The 17,008-nt window shown below is 33.3% G+C and overlaps 2 protein-coding genes across 3 annotated transcripts; both read left to right on the top strand.

Moving 5' to 3' along the window:
• Window positions 1-59: 59 nt before the first annotated feature.
• LOC123670590 (THAP domain-containing protein 2-like) lies at window positions 60-2,017 on the top strand. Of its 2 annotated transcripts, XM_045604094.1 has the most exons (4): window positions 60-297; window positions 414-605; window positions 1,032-1,250; window positions 1,300-2,017. In XM_045604094.1, the coding sequence occupies exons 1-4, from the start codon at window positions 233-235 to the stop codon at window positions 1,622-1,624; spliced, it is 801 nt and encodes a 266-aa protein (XP_045460050.1). In that variant the 5' UTR covers window positions 60-232; the 3' UTR covers window positions 1,625-2,017. The 2 variants fall into 2 exon arrangements, with proteins under 2 accessions (XP_045460050.1, XP_045460051.1); XM_045604095.1 differs by lacking the exon at window positions 1,300-2,017 and having other exon boundaries at window positions 66-297; window positions 713-1,250.
• A 1,289-nt stretch (window positions 2,018-3,306) lies between these two features.
• Window positions 3,307-6,770, top strand: LOC123672366. Its single transcript, XM_045606460.1, has 4 exons — window positions 3,307-3,404; window positions 3,638-3,655; window positions 4,764-5,032; window positions 6,700-6,770. The coding sequence occupies exons 1-4, from the start codon at window positions 3,352-3,354 to the stop codon at window positions 6,768-6,770; spliced, it is 411 nt and encodes a 136-aa protein (XP_045462416.1). The 5' UTR covers window positions 3,307-3,351.
• Window positions 6,771-17,008: the final 10,238 nt, after the last annotated feature.

Consider the following 17,008-nt stretch of genomic DNA (forward strand, 5'->3'; position numbering starts at 1 on the left):
AGCTAGCCGAATTGAAAACGTTGCCAGCTCTATTTTCAGTACGAAGGAATGAACGAGGAAGAAGATCAAAGTTTTTCCGACAATTCAGATAAATTGTCGATGTGGCAACGTGCATTTGGGAATTCTGTCATTTTGTTCTGGCTTTAGACCACCTCAATTCACTAAATCTTCATTATTCCTTGTTTTAATTATTTTGTATTTTCATTTATAACCATTAGAAGTGATATTAGATATGCCTAGCAAGTGTTTTTTGTGTAGTTTCACTTATATTGTGGAAGGTGAGATTAGTCTTCACAGGTGAGTTCTATCCATAGGCGTGCAGATATCCTGATATTTTGCCTTAAAGTATATATTCAGTTATAATTAAAAACAATCCAAAACTAATTTATACGACTAATAAATGTTTTTTTTAGACTTCCATCGAATCAACTTGAACGAGAAAAATGGTTGCAGAGAATTTCTTGGAACCGAACGATGTTGGAAAAAAAAATGATTCTTTGCTCAAATCACTTTCCTGAAGATTGCTTCCGACTAATGAACCTAAAAAAGAAGTTCATTCCAGGAAGTTTGCCTTCTCCTTCTGAAATCAAATTGGAAATACCTCTGTAAGTTGTAACGAGAACTTATTTTCATAATTTGTCGTATTTATTATAATTCCAAGCAATGAAAATCTCCCTCAGAATATCATCATATAACATAAAAACATTTGTAGGATCTACTCAGAAGGGAATAGAAGTATTGAAGCACAGGACTTTACAGAAATTGATTCTAAAATACAATCACCACCAAAAAAAGATTGAGATTTGAGACTTCAGCTATTTTTAATTCTCCTTCAAAATGTGCATCTTCTAGCTCTAGTGGCACTAAGAACCTAAGGCTTATCCAAGGAGGATTGCCTTCTGAAATTAAATTGGAAATACCTCTATAAGTTATAACGAAAACTTTTTTTCATGATTTATCATATTTATTATAATTCCTTGCAATGAAAATCTTCCTCAGAATATTACCATATAACATAAAGCAATTTGCAGGACTTACTCAGAAGGGAATGGAAGTATTGAAGAACAGGACTCTATGGAAGCTCTATATGATTCTAAAATACATTCTCCATCAAAAAAACGATTGAGATTTGACACTCCAACTACCAATGATTCAGAAGAAACACTGACTTTAACCTCTCCTTCAAAATGTGCATCATTTAGCTCTAGTGCCACTTCTTTCTCTGGGAAACGAAGAATATCCAAAATGAAATAAGATATATCAAAAAAGAAAACTCCATTTTAAATTCTACTTTTCTAGGTCGAGACGGTTTTTCTCAAATCCCCGCTATATTGGAAACTATTCACATCGTCATTTGGAAAACCCTATGCTGCGAAAGAAATACTTTAGATTGTCTCGAAGAATCCTGTCCAATTTCAAGGTCAAAAATAAAATATTGTGTGTGTCCATCCTGAAGTCAAAATTACAGTTGAGAAAAACCTTGGGGTATCTTACCAATGCCTCTCAATTTGTAGTTGATATCTGTACCCAGGCTGAAAAGACATTTAAGTGGACAGAAAGAGTTTTTAATATATTCGAAAAATATTATTGGAACTTGTTATCACACTGGTTCTCACTACATTGAATAGTGTTGATCCAAAATTGTTCAATGATTTCAATCAGCATCTGTTTGATGATGAACCAGAGAGAATCCATAGTCCTGCTATAACGAAAATGATTCTAAATGATTCTGGAAACTTATTTCGGTTTGAGGATTCACCACGAATTGAGAAGTCGACAGAGTGCAAAATTAGATTTGAATCAGTTGAGAAGTAGATTGACAAAAACTATATTTGAAAATCAATAGATTTTTCTAATAATATTTAAAACCAATAATTTTATTTATACTGCATTTCTATGATAAATATATCCTGTTGTTTTATTGAACCAATAGATTTTTCTAATAATATTTGTAAACCAATATTTTATATTTATATTCTGTATTTCTGTGATAAATATATTCTGTTGTTTTTTCTAATGTCTTTTCTCTCTATTGCTACATTCATGACCTGTTTTCATATGATTGAATAATATACAGTAATATTTTCCTTATATCAAATCTAGGAAGTCTTCTGGACGCATTAGTAATTTTAGTATATATTATATGTATATTTGCTGAGAATATTATTGTACCCATAAAAGCAGAAATGAAAGACATGAAATTGCAAATAATGATTTTTATGTTTTAGAGAAAGTTTGAAGTCAGGCACGGGAAAATTATTATTAAACATTGATTAGAGTGGAGGTAGGTAATACCTATGCACTCAATCACAAATATAAAAATAAATAGTATTCTGCAATAAGAAATTATACACAAAAGGAAAGAAAATGTCTTCACAAAAGCACTTCACCTCAGTCTATCGTATGAGTTTTTGAACGTGTTCACTGAACCCATAGTCATCAATTCATCGGGAAGGCGATTCCAAGCTTCGAAAATTCGGTTCGGCAAGAAAATAGTAATTTTATTTATTTTATGAAAGTAGCAATACTACATCATTTTGTCATGCTTCAACTTGATTCCAACCAAATAAAATATATATTAATTATATAAAGTTATCGCTACACATATATACGTTGGCCCCTGTTCCACAAATTCTCAACAGTTAAAATATTATTTCCCTACTTTGTGAGGGACTCAGTAGTTAGTCTATTGCTCAATCAAATATTTTTTTCTGAAAATAAAAAATGGGACCTAAGACAATTTACCTCAAATTTTCAGTAACTCATTGTTCATGAAAAATAGTTTTCACTAGTTAATTATGTTTTGAAAAAGTTGAATAAATTCAATTTAAATCCACCAGCCTATTCTGCCATTCATTGTTGAATAAATCGTGAAATCAGATTCTTGAGAAATTTACAGAAAATATTTTATATGAGAAAATGCAACAGAAAAAAAGATTTCCTGCGAATTCCGACTGCCCTTCACATCTTAAGAAATGGGAAATAATAATTTGAGTGTTAAATTGAAATTTTTACAGCTAAAGAGATTTTATCCTTATTTATGTTTAATAATTATCAGAAATCTTTTTTTCCTAACTTCACAATGGCTAAATCATAAAACTGAGAAAAACATTGACCGTTTCTAATTACGAAAGTATTTTCATAAATAAATCACACTCTAAACTATTTTTGAGCACCAATTGATTATTTCGAAATAAATCAAAATATGTTACGCCACTGCCATAGACGCCGGTCAGACAAGGAGCTACGAATGTTGGCAACAAAACAAATGCTTCAGTTACAAGGCGATTTCCATTCCTCTTATTAATGTTCTAAGTTGATAAGCGTACCCTTACCAATCACAGAGTAAAGATGGAAATGGGAGAAGATGATAGCTATGAAAAAGGAAACTCATTTGACTTGGAGTAAGCATTCATTAATTTTTCTTGATAATGTAGGTCAAATTTTAACTTTTTTCACTTTCACTTTTTTCATTGTAAAAAAGTTATTTCTAGAAAGAAATTGGTATATTGTCTCTTCAGTTAAGTAGATGTGTTTTTACGATTTTGAGAGTTTTAATTATTTCTACACTGATCTGTTTTGGTATTAGTTCTGTTTGTAGTTTTCGTTTTCTAATTTTGTCTTGTTCATTTCTTAGCCAGAGGAAGAGTCCAAAGTAAGCTCGAAACTGTTGCAATATACATCTTTGCCTTCAATCCGATTGATTTCACATATCATGTTTACAAGACAACTCCCTATTAGTCTTAATCTTTTAATGTCAGAATATATTGACCATCTCTTTTGTTTTGAATAATATAAAATATTTAGTTTCAATTTGCTTGGGGTAGAGCTTATTCAAATTGTTTGAACCTCTTGAAAAATCAACAAAAAAAATCTTGAAAGTTGTTAATAAGAACAAAGTTGCTCGGGACTTCCCCCTGAATCTTGAAAAATTGTTTTTACTGGAATCACTGAGATAAAATTACGGAAATCTTAAGAGTGAATTTCTAAGATCAGGAAGTGTCACTAGAAACAAGAGTATTCAATTACCTATAAGATACAGGACTGTAAGTTCCAAAAGTAGCATTGTTAGAGCTATAGGTGTTTTCAACTCTTTTCCAAATGAACTCAGGGTTTTGGATGATGGTTATTTCAGGAAGAATAAACTAAAGAGGTGGTTTGCGGCTGAGTTTCATTGATTTTTGTATATTTTTTTTTATCAAGGCAATTTTATTTCATTTGCTGGTATTTGATAATTGTTGTTACTTTTTCTGCTTTTGTTATTGTTTAATTCTTGTTGGCTATGAATTGTGCAAATACGGTTGATCTAAATCGAGCTCACAAACAGGCATCTTGATTGCCTCTGTGAGATGCACATCATTGTATTGTGTATTTTCCATCAATAAATAAATAAATTTAATAATAATTTTCTCTATTTTGCAATAATTTTAATTATTAAAATTTATTTAATTTGAAATTGTGTAGATTAGATCTTGAAGATTTCAATAATGTCTATGAATAAAAGTCTTATTGATTACTCTATTATGTGATATTGACATTTCTCTTTCAAATTCTCTAACTAGGAAAATGAATGTAGTTTGGCAACAATACTTTTTACGAAGACGTCACACTTTGTGAAATATTCCTTTGAAATATCTTTTTGAAAATTCGATTTTGTAGAAGAACACTTTCGAATGAAAATTTTCAGTGTTTGTTGAAATTGTTTTCTCTTCAAACCTCTTATAATTGAAAATCAAAATGTTACAATTATTTTTTGGTTCTAGTTTTCAGGACACAACTGATTGGGGGCATATTGATGAAAAGACTGAATTCATGGAAATTGTTCAGCATTACACTGATGAGAATGGAATAAGATCGTCTATTGAATATGAAAAAGGGGAGTTTGCTTTAAATCAGAAAATCAATCTCGAAGGGCATATAGATGCTGTCCATTTGAATGAAAGAGATGATTATGCAGCCAACCATAAAGTTCAACTCAAAATTCATATCGATTCTGTCCATTTGAATAAAAAAGAACATAAATGTTACTTATGTGATTATGCATCTAATCAGAAACATGTCCTCAAAAAGCATATAGATTCTGTCCATTTGAATAAAAAAGAACATAAATGTCACTTATGTGATTATGCAGCCAATCAAAAGAATAACCTCAAAATGCATATAGATTCTGTCCATTTGAATAAAAAAGAACATAAATGTCACTTATGTGATTATGCAGCCAACCAGAAACATTACCTCAAAAAGCATATAGATTCTGTCCATTTGAATAAAAAAGAACATAAATGTCAGTTATGTGAGTTTGCAGCCAATCATAAAGTTCAACTCAAAATTCATATCGATTCTGTTCATTTGAATAAAAAAGACAATAAATGTCACTTATGTGAGTTTGCAGCCAATCAAAAACATGTCCTCAAAAAGCATATAAATTCTGTCCATTTGATTAAAAAAGAACATAAATGTCACTTATGTGATTATGCAGCCAACCAGAAACATGACCTCAAAAATCATATAGATTCTGTCCATTTGAATAAAAAAGAACATAAATGTCACTTATGTGATTATGCAGCCAACCAGAAACATGACCTCAAAAAGCATATAGATTCTGTCCATTTGAATAAAAAAGAACATAAATGTCACTTATGTGAGTTTGCAGCCTATCAAAAAAAAGACCTCAAAAATCATATAGATTCTGTCCATTTGAATAAAAAAGAACATAAATGTCACTTATGTGATTATGCAGCCAACCAGAAACATGACCTCAAAAAGCATATAGATTCTGTCCATTTGAATAAAAAAGAACATAAATGTCACTTATGTGATTATGCAGCCAACCAGAAACATGACCTCAAAAAGCATATAGATTCTGTCCATTTGAATAAAAAAGAACATAAATGTCACTTATGTGATTATGCAGCCAACCAGAAACATGACCTCAAAAAGCATATAGATTCTGTCCATTTGAATAAAAAAGAACATAAATGTCACTTATGTGAGTTTGCAGCCAACCATAAACATGACCTCAAAAAGCATATAGATTCTGTCCATTTGAATAAAAAAGAACATAAATGTCACTTATGTGATTATGCAGCCAACCAGAAACATGAACTCAAAAAGCATATAGATTCTGTCCATTTGAATAAAAAAGAACATAAATGTCACTTATGTGATTATGCAGCCAATCAGAAACATGTCCTCAAAAAGCATATAGATTCTGTCCATTTGAATAAAAAAGAACATATATGTCACTTATGTGAGTTTGCAGCCTATCAAAAAAAAGACCTCAAAAATCATATCGATTCTGTCCATTTGAATAAAAAAGAACATAAATGTCACTTATGTGATTATGCAGCCAACCAGAAACATGACCTCAAAAAGCATATTGATTCTGTCCATTTGAATAAAAAAAAACATAAATGTCACTTATGTGATTATGCAGCCAACCAGAAACATGACCTCAAAAATCATATAAATTCTGTCCATTTGAATAAAAAAGAACATAAATGTCACTTATGTGATTATGCATCCAATCGAAAACATGCCCTCAAAAGGCATATAGATTCTGTCCATTTGAAGAAAAAAAGAACATAAATGTCACTTATGTAGGTTTGCTGCCAATCAGAAGAAAAACCTCAAAAAGCATATAGATTCTATCCATCTGTATAAAAAGAGAACATAAATGTCACTTATGTGAGTTTGCAGCCAATCAGAAAAATAACTTCAAAAAGCATAAAGATTATGTCCATTTGAACATAAGAGAATTACTTATGTGATTATGCAGCCAACCGGTAAGTTTACCTCAAAGTTAATATGGATTCTGTCCATTTCAATAAAAAAGAACATAAATGTCACTTATGTGAGTATGTTTCAAGCGTGAAAGAAACCCTTAAAAGACATAAAACGTGTCCATTTGATTGAAAAATCTCAGAGGAAGAAAAACATAGGAGTGGCCTTAAACGTAAATGGAGTTATATTGTAATGAATTGTAACAGTAATATGATAAAGTGAGGTAGAAAAACAACAAACCCGCAAAATTGACAAATAGAGGTGCAGTAAACATTCCAGTGGCGTGGTTAATTGTTTCTTAGTAAGGATTAATATTACAAAAATCGATATTTAACTGGAATATAGAATATAAGTGAATTATTATATTTCAAAATGAAAACTATCAACGGAGCGGAGACCAGAGCTGAAACGTCTACAACAAAGAGGATATTGCGAACAACTGAAAAGGAAGACCCTAAGAACAATAACGGAATACAAACTGGCGGACAGACAGAGAAATTCTGTTATAAGAGAGAAGTGCCAAGTGGACGATGTGGTCAGATGGATAAGGAAGATGCGGAGAGAGTGGAACCATCATGTGGACAGAATGAGCTTAGACAGAATGGCAAAGTTCACCAGGGGACAACAAACCCCCATTAAATAACCACTAAAGCAATGGTGAGATAGCTGGCAATCCAGGTCACAGGAAACATAGACTAGAGAAAGCAGGCCAACCAAAGTTTTGAAGGAAGGAGTCATACAATTGACCATATTCACCGTCGCCATATTGTTATGCGACAATACCAACTACCCAGTGTTCCCAACGAAGAAATATTGAGTTAACTAGAAAAATTCCACAATATAAAGTTTCTAAGTGAAGTTTATGTGTACCTTTTCTGGCTGCTACGTCAGATAGGCTTGTTTGGGACAATATTTTGCAAAAATTTCACCTTTTGGAAATAAAAACATTAGTGAAAGGTGGTTTTCTGAACAAATTAATTATGGCCGAGTGTATAAATGAAGGCTTCGCTTCATTTTTGGAAATAGTCAGTGGAAGAATAGTCTCTATGGTATTTTTCTAGTAAACTCAAAATTTCTCCGTTGGGAACACTGGGTAGTTGGTATTGTCGCAAAACAATATGGCGACGGTGAATATGGTCAATTATGATATTGAGAATATGTGTTACTACAATAATAATGAATACTACACAGCAAATTCCCACCCTTTATAAATACGGAGTTATAAATTTTTGACCATGTTATTCAAGTTTCGAAGCCCTGATTCGAATCTCTCCGTAAGATATTAATCATAATTTTTTTATGTTGATATTTATTATATGTTTTTTTTTCCATATGTGCTTGCATATTTGATGATAAAAGGTAATATAATAAACCGTTGTAAAAAATTTGCAGTATTTTTTTTAAAACCGTCAGAGTAAAGGAAGATGTATAGTTTTGGAACGTAAGGCTGAATTGTCCTTTGATAGGAAAATTTAGCACTTTCTTCCCCAATAACACTCACTATATCCCCAGTCTATTTCTCAAAAATATTAGGGCTATTTTTCTCTGAAGACATCAGATACAAAATTTCATAAATTTTCTTGTGTGTTTTTATTTATCACAAATTTTGAATTCCCCAAAGTTCAGTTACACTTGTAGCTACATTATATCGAATATAAATTTAATTATCCATAATATTATTCATATACTGGACTATCTAAAAAGTCTGGAATAGACATTAAAAAATATTTTTTCGGCAACCGTCCGGGAAGTGCTCACTTCCCGGACGCTTTTTCTCTGAGAAAGTAGCATTTCCCGGCCTAGTCCGGAAAGTACGTACTTCCCGGACTAGGCCGGAAAAGAATCATAGAATCCATAGCAACCGAGATAACGGCTGACAGTTCATATGAAATTAGTTGTCAAAAATTTGCAAGTTTTTTGATAGCAATCACAATAAAATATGGAAAGCAGCAGCGATAGTGTTATTCTACATATTGTACGCAACACGCCCGAAAATGGTTTTTTTGGACTAACAGACTTCCAGGACTTGCTTACGCTCGTCCTGGAATTTTGTCTATTCGTCCAAAAAAACCCTATTTTCCGGACTTGTTACGTAAATTACTATTTTCGGCAACCGTCCGGGAAGTGCTCACTTCCCGGAAGCTTTGTCTCTGAGAAATTAGCATTTTTCGGACTAGGCCAGAAAAGAATCACTTCGTTTGTGTCATTGTGAATATGAAAATCTTGGTTGGTATATTTTTAATAAATGCAGTTGATCATTACCATAGCAACCGAGAAAACGAAATGAATCCCTTCAATATTAGTATAATTGCTCGAATTTCAATATAAATAAGAATTAGAATGTTTCTGCTAATATGTCGTATTTTCTGTTTTGTTTAATTCAAATAAGAATTAAAATGTATATAAAAGAAATGTGTCATCTCATTGATTTGTTATTCTACACGGTTGCCGAAAAAATATTGTACGCAACGCGCCCTAAAATGTTTTTTTTTGGACGCACAGACTTCCAGTACTCGCTTACGCTCGTTCTGGAATTTTGTCTATTCGTCCAATAAAACCTATGTTCCGGACTTGTTACGTAACTTACTATTCTTACAGAAAACACTAAATGAAATTCACCTTTTTCTGAAAGAAATTTTAGTTACATGAAAATCTCTTCCATACAGTTCTCAAATTTGATTCATTTAACATTTTCAATAGAATAGAATAGAATCTCTTTATTTTCCATCGACCAACAAGGTATAGAAAAAGTCATAACAAAAAGGAAAAAGTAACATGTACCTAGTTCACAAAAAAAAAAAAAAATTCTAAAAATCAAAACCCTCATATCAAACTTTTTCTGCAAAAAATTCCTCTAAGCTATAAAAGGATTGACCGACAATAAGTTCACTGAGTTTTCTCCTGAAACGAAAGATCCGAGATATGTCGTATATCGGCTGGTATCTTATTATAAATTTTTAAAGACATCACAAGGAAAGAGTTGTGGGTTTTCGAGAGTCGATGTGTAGGTATTCTGAGGTCGTTTCTAAATCTTGTATCGAAATTATGATTATACCCATTATTTTTTAAATAGGTCTCGGCATGATGTCAATCGGTTAACCCCAGTCATCACTCTAATAGCACGTTTCTGTGCCCTAAATACGCTGCCCGACTCCGCAGATATTCCCCAAAAGCAGACACCATACCTAAGTCTTGACATTACTTGCGCATGAAAAAGGCCGATCAAATCATTTTGGTCTAGAATACCCTTCCTTTAGACTGCGCAGGAGGTAACACGCACTATTTATTCTTGACGCAAGTTTTTCACAATGGGACTTCCAAGTAAGGGTGTCATCAACAATGATTCCCAAGAAGGAAACACAGTGCGATCTCACTACATTATGTCACCACTACTTATCTTCATGTTTAAATCTTCAGTTTTCTGAGGATTGTGAAAAACCATGTAACACGTTTTGGATAAATTCAAGAAAAGTTGATTAACATTGCACCATTCCATTACATTAGACAATTCCGAATTACATTTCCGCTCAAGAACACTCAATGATCGGTCACTGGTGACAAATGCAGAATCATCCGCATACACAGTACTACTAATACTATTCTCATCCGAATATCTCAATATTTTTCTCAAAAAAAATTAGAATCGCGTTATTCCCATAGCGTTATTAGACTATTTCAATACTATTCTCATCCGCGAATAACTCAATATTTTTCATTAAAAAAATTAGCTATTGGAATAATCAACTCATGCAAAAAAATTTATATTTCTCCAAAAAAAAAAATTGAAAATGCCTTAATCCCATAGTAAATTCGCATGTTTTGCCATCCATCCTTCACAACACATCTCTCTCTTTGATAGTATGCAAAGCGCTGCGAGTAGAAGCCACGTGAGGGTTATTAAGTCACTGTATAGGATTCTATAGTGACTTAATTAAACATAGTTTAAACTAAGATGCATAGAATACCTGGTGTGTCTACTTATACCTGTAAAACTTTCAGACAGAACGGGAGATTTTTCGGATTTATACCTACTTGATTTCGAGGGATCGCGGGCTTTTCAGATGGCGCATACATCGTTTACATTTGACATTTCTCTCAATTCTCGACACTTGTGAACCAAGGGCGTAGATCTTTTTTTTCTTGGGGAGGGATAATCGAAAAAAAAATTTTTGACGACAACTTTTATTCATATCTGTAATGTTAGAAAAAGAAGTTTGATAATGAAGTTTGAACCAAATTACTCGAAATAATTTTTGTTGTTACTAATTCGGTTGTTCTTACCTTGTTCTCAAATAAGAGTTACGAAGGAAAATGAGAAATTACTTGGATAATTTTCAGAAAAAAAAGTTTCATGAATATGAGCCCACAAACGCTTTGCTTTCAATATACAGGTTGTTTCTAGTGTGTCGTACAGTTTATCAAATATTTATTAATCTTCGCTACAGATTAGGTAAATAACTACCAAAACTTATAGTTAATGCATTCATTAGAGCTTACTAGCTGGATCTTTATAATAATTTGGATTTTCCTGAGGATTACTAGAGATTTTTCTAGAAATCGATAGCAGATACGACAAAACTATAACAAACCAAAAAGTGTAGTATTGGACCAGAGTTTTTTTCTACATTTTTCTAAACTAACAGCCATTCACCAAAATATAGTTTTGGAGGAAGGAAGCAGGCATCCTTCCAGAAAATATATCACCCTGTGGATTTGCATTCGAAATTAGCATATCACATAGTGAAAACTTTAAACTGGAATATTTATGGCCAATTCATATTAAATATCTTGTGAAGGGAAGGTTATACGAGAAAATAACTTAAACTTTAACACATATATCTCAAAACAAAATGTTTGGGGACTCATGTTATAGGACTTCTTTTCATAAAATGATCCGGAAATCTGTCATTTTCATTTGTATCTCCAATTTAGGAACACCGTGTAATCAACCCCAGTATCCCCCTATTTCTACGCTCTTGTCGTGAACTTTGAGTATAGAACAAATATATTTTATATTCTATGGTCTGTCATTATATTCCATTCATTTGAGTAAAAATTCGATATGAACTGAATTGTAATTTATTGTGAATGTTTGCAGTGTCTAAAATCAGTATTTCCTTTTTAAACAGCACCAGGCAGATGCGGGAATTCGAAAAATTTTAAAGAGCGCCACCTTACAGCTCTCTGGTGAAGCAGACCACCAAAGCAACAGGTGGGTCTCTCAAAAAGTCTGAAACAAAATCGAATCAGTAAACACACCAGGTATTCTATGCATCTTAGTTTAAACATAGACAATTCGTTCAAATTGAGCCTAAAAATGGCGAATGGGGACATAGAACTTAAGAATACAAGTGACTGAACTGAACTGACATACATCAAAATTATTGGGCCTGATAGTATTTGATTGTATATAGAACGAATTTATTCAAGTGAAGAAAGCTACACTAACTTAATAAAATGGGCCTTACACTTAAATACGCAAAAATCAGGTAAATGGAGGATTTAAACTGAAAGCTACCATATTAAGGCTCAGCCAATCAAAAACGAGACCACGCTTGACGCCACTGTGGTTTACTGTACAGGATTGTCAGGATTCATCGAGATAGAAAAGAGGGGAGACGACATCACGTGACTTAAAGCGGTACAACTCCGCCATTTTGGATGTAAATCTCAGTCGACTTTTGACGAATAATATTTCATAGTTAAGCATGAGTAGTGAACAGATCCGTATTCACAATTTTTGCATATCTGCATATCCATCTTCACCATACTCTAAATATATTATAATTTATATGGCAGGATATGTATATTATTTGAAACAAAAAATTGTTTGTGAACAATGCTTAGACTGTTTAAAAAGTGACGAACACGGTTTATGTTTATATTCCTTCATTGATTTGAAAAATAAAAAAGGTCTGCAATATCCTTCCGGAGATGTCATCAATATCTGCATGAACACAGAGGAAACATTAAACAATTATGTTTCCTCTGTTGGTTTCAACATCTCCCTTGATACCTTGTGCAATAGGATATTGAATGAATTTTTTTTATTAATCCCTTGTCTTATCTATACATAAAGTCGAATTTTAAAATTTTTCCAATATAAATATTTTTTTTTAAATATAGAATTAGCGCCGCCTACTAGACACGTTTTTTTCTAGCACGATAACAGCTCATAGCGTCTAATCTCTATTCTATCTAGATGATAGGATTCTCCAGTGACTTTATAAACCACAGTGGCGACAAGCCTAGTCTCGTTTTTGATTGGCTGAGCCTAAATATGGCGGCTTTTTGTTCACATTCTCCATTTACCTGATTTTTGGGATTTATTCAGAATGTGAGGCCCATTTCATTCAGTCACTAAGCCACTATGTTTTATTAAGTCACTTTATATGGAGGTCCAGGAGTAATTTTTTCGAAATTAATTTTGCATTAGTGATAACTGATAAGTTTATCAAGCTGGTAGTTTTAGTTATATTATGAATTATTTATTGTGTAGAGTTGTGTTGTATATTGAATTCATGTTTCATATTCAAATTTTCCCGACGGGTCGGTCACTCTAAGATGGTGGACAAAATATAGGCCATTTGTTGCCTTTGTGGCGGCTTCTCATAAAGCTCCACATAGCAACAATATATACACAGCATTCGGTAGCCTAGACGTTAAGAGGTAGACTCACGCACCGAGATACGACAAAGGTCCCGGGTTCGAATCCCGGCGGCTCCCGGTAATAATAAATTCTCCAAGCGTCTGTGACACGGCACACACAATTATACCAAAGTCACACTGATGAGTCCGGTGTGTGTGCCAGGGACGAAACGCATAAGTAGGCATACGTGAAATCCTACATTGGTGACCCCGACGTGATGGCGGAAAACTGCGGCGTTGGAGCGCAGAGGCGACTCACTGCCCCGCTCAACGTTACGGCTACTGGGGTGTCCATCGGACACTAGAGCCGATGGCACGCCGAGCCTCGTGTTTCCGTCGTCACAGCATGCAAGCCCGACGTGATGGGAATGGCCATCTTAACGATGTGTCCTGGAAAGCAGAAGGTCGATGCATAGCTCCCATATATCTGCAATTTCCAACGAAACTCTAGACGCCCATTCCCATGACGTGCAATACGTGCTCCTTGGTCTGCCGCGGTATGCCGGACGTGAATAGGTGGCATTCCCCGTCCGTACGATGCCGCGAGTGCAGCTCTGATTAGGCGGCAATCACCCGGCTGCACCGATGACCTCGTAACACGCATAAGTTTCGTTCCTCCGTCACTGGGGAGGGAGTCATGTGGCGGCTTCTCATAAAGCTCCACATAGCAACAATATATACACAGCATTCGGTAGCCTAGACGTTAAGAGGTAGACTCACGCACCGAGATACGACAAAGGTCCCGGGTTCGAATCCCGGCGGCTCCCGGTAATAATAAATTCCCCAAGCGTCTGTGACACGGCACACACAATTATACCAAAGTCACACTGATGAGTCCGGTGTGTGTGCCAGGGACGAAACGCATAAGTAGGCATACGTGAAATCCTACACCTTTATTTAGTTCGGCGTTAGCACTTCTTATATATTTGGTGTTCTGTGGTAGCGAGGATTTAAATCACAGAATACTAAATATATAAGAAGTGCTAACGCCGTGTTAAATCAAGGCAACAATATGGCCGATATTTTGTCCGCCATCACTGAGTGTTATATGGCGGGAAAATTTGAATATGAAGGTATGCCAATTCATTGAAATTGTTGGAATATTATTAGTATTTATTTTAGGTTATGTTGTTATAATTTCGAATTAAAACAAAAAAATATCATTGAAAAGTTTTATTTATCAAAGGAAATTTACATATTTGCTTAAAATAATAATTATTTATAAAAATCAATACATAATATAAATTATATTGGGAGATTTACACTATATCTGACTGAAATAAATGACCTATTTATACCTATTTTATAAAATTATATCTGATGAACAACTGAATTGATACATTTCTGAAGCTATATTCAAATTTCTACACATACATGAAAGATAAAAATCTTCAGTTAGTTTAATCTATCTTCCTGCGTTACAGTGCTCATTTCGTAATTCACTTTAATTATCACAGGTCTTCTTTGGTACTTCATTTTCAGCTCATTTGGAGGTTGTAGGTGGATATGAAAAAAAAAAAAGATTATAAATAGCGATCAATTAGTAGGTAATTCATTTTAATTTGATATGATAATTCTGGATCACGTAGATGGTTATTGTTAGAATCATTAATATTTTCCATACAAGAAACATTTGGGGAAGTTCTACAATCATAGGATGATTATAAATTTGATACTTCAGTAAATGCCGAGGAACAGAGTTTAACTTTAATATAGTTGGTTCTGAAGGATTATTATAATCACAAGTAAGGATCTCAGATATATTAGAACATTGAAATACAATATGAGGAAAAACCCGGTCTTATTTTGTTCTAAATTTATTTTCTCATGGATTACCTGACCTTACCTTACCTGAAACCTAAAACAGAACTTGTAATAAATAAGTGACAATAAAAACTACTTTATCTGTTCATTGCCACCATACAAGAATTACAAATACAAACATAATTTATTGTTGGTTATAAAATCATATTGAAAAACTCGAACGCTGATTGGCTTATTATGAGAATAAAATTTTTACATCGTGATATGTATGCATGCTGTATACCGTGTATTCTGAGTGTATGCGACGTCACATCTGTTGCCAATGCTAGCACTAGTGGTTTCACCCCCCTGCTTTACACCAACGGCTCAACTGTATTCTGCTACTTCGATATTAAACATAAATGAACTGAAAAAAATGGAACAGACGAAATTGGTTTACAAAATGAAGAATAATTTATTGAGAACACAAGTCACTTTATGCATAGTTAATGAAAAGCATGATTATAAGGTCAGAAGTGGAAATTAAATGAGAAAAAAATATGCAAGAACATGTATCGGACAGAATTCTCCAATGTTTCGGGCTGTTGATGTTTTCAATTCTATTCCTATGGAAATAACATTCAGTGGAAATATTGAAAAAATGTGCCATGACCTCAAGGAGTTTCTTAAACTTCTACATATAATTTCTTTATATATAAGTATTATTGCTATTATTGTATATGGAGAATTAATTTTTTTTTTGTTCATAAGGCTGAAATGAATTATATTTAAGAAATGTTGTTGTTTATGAGAAATATAATGTAAATGTAGGCTCTGATACCAGCTTTTAGCTGTTTAAGGGTCAGGAATAAATAAATAAATAAATAAAAATATGTGTATAACTTTCAAAGATATTTTTTTTTAACATTTTTTTCCTTTCGTGCCTCTGAAATGCTGAATGTGGGAGGATTAATGCAGTAGAGCAACCAAATCTTGTACCAAACTGGATCAAAGTATCCAGGGCCGTCTTCAGACATTTTGGCGTCCCTTCAAAATAAAATTTCGCCACCCTTATAAAGTTAGCAAAGCCACTTTCTCAAAAACCAATGAAACAGAATTTACAGAATTTGTCGTGAAAAAAAAATTGTCGCGCTCTTAGTTTTTTTTTCTTGGGATGAACTCTATGAACATTTTGGAAAACATATTTGATACTATTGGACACCAGATATATTCGGTTTCAGTTATTATAGTCTCTCTTAAAAAAAAAGAGAATTATTCTGGCGTTATCTTGTAGTATGAAAAGATGTTGCTTATTTAATAGAAAGTTTTTTTTATTCGAGAAAAAGCAGTTGCGTCCCTGTGATTATTTTTGTTGCTACAAACCTTTTCTAATCTAATTTTTTCCTATGTTATTCACCCCAACCTACTGTAGGGGTGAACCAGTGAGGCGACCGTTTCAGGCGCCTCCATTTGACAGGCGGCAATGCGGCCCAGTTTGCTGTTCACCTTTTTATATTTCATCTTCTTAAAAAAAACACAAGGTTGTTCCGATCTATTGCGTTTGCCAACATTTCCTGCGAAAACAATCTGTGAACAGCCTTTACTAAGCCGCCTTTATAATAAATAACATATGACAGCCCAAGCATTATAAAATGAATCCCCTTTGACCCTCATTGAAATAGGGATAAAATCATTATGTATTTCACATTAGGTACGTTCCGTTTTTTATACAGGTGTCATAGAAGTTCAGAGATTTGACATAAGATGGTAAGTGATTAAATAACATTCCAATTTGTCAGTTCTGTGCTTGGGTACTAAAAGAATATGTGAATTT

The sequence above is a fragment of the Harmonia axyridis genome, chromosome 1 (assembly GCF_914767665.1).
Source record: "Harmonia axyridis chromosome 1, icHarAxyr1.1, whole genome shotgun sequence".
Classification (NCBI taxonomy): domain Eukaryota; kingdom Metazoa; phylum Arthropoda; class Insecta; order Coleoptera; family Coccinellidae; genus Harmonia; species Harmonia axyridis.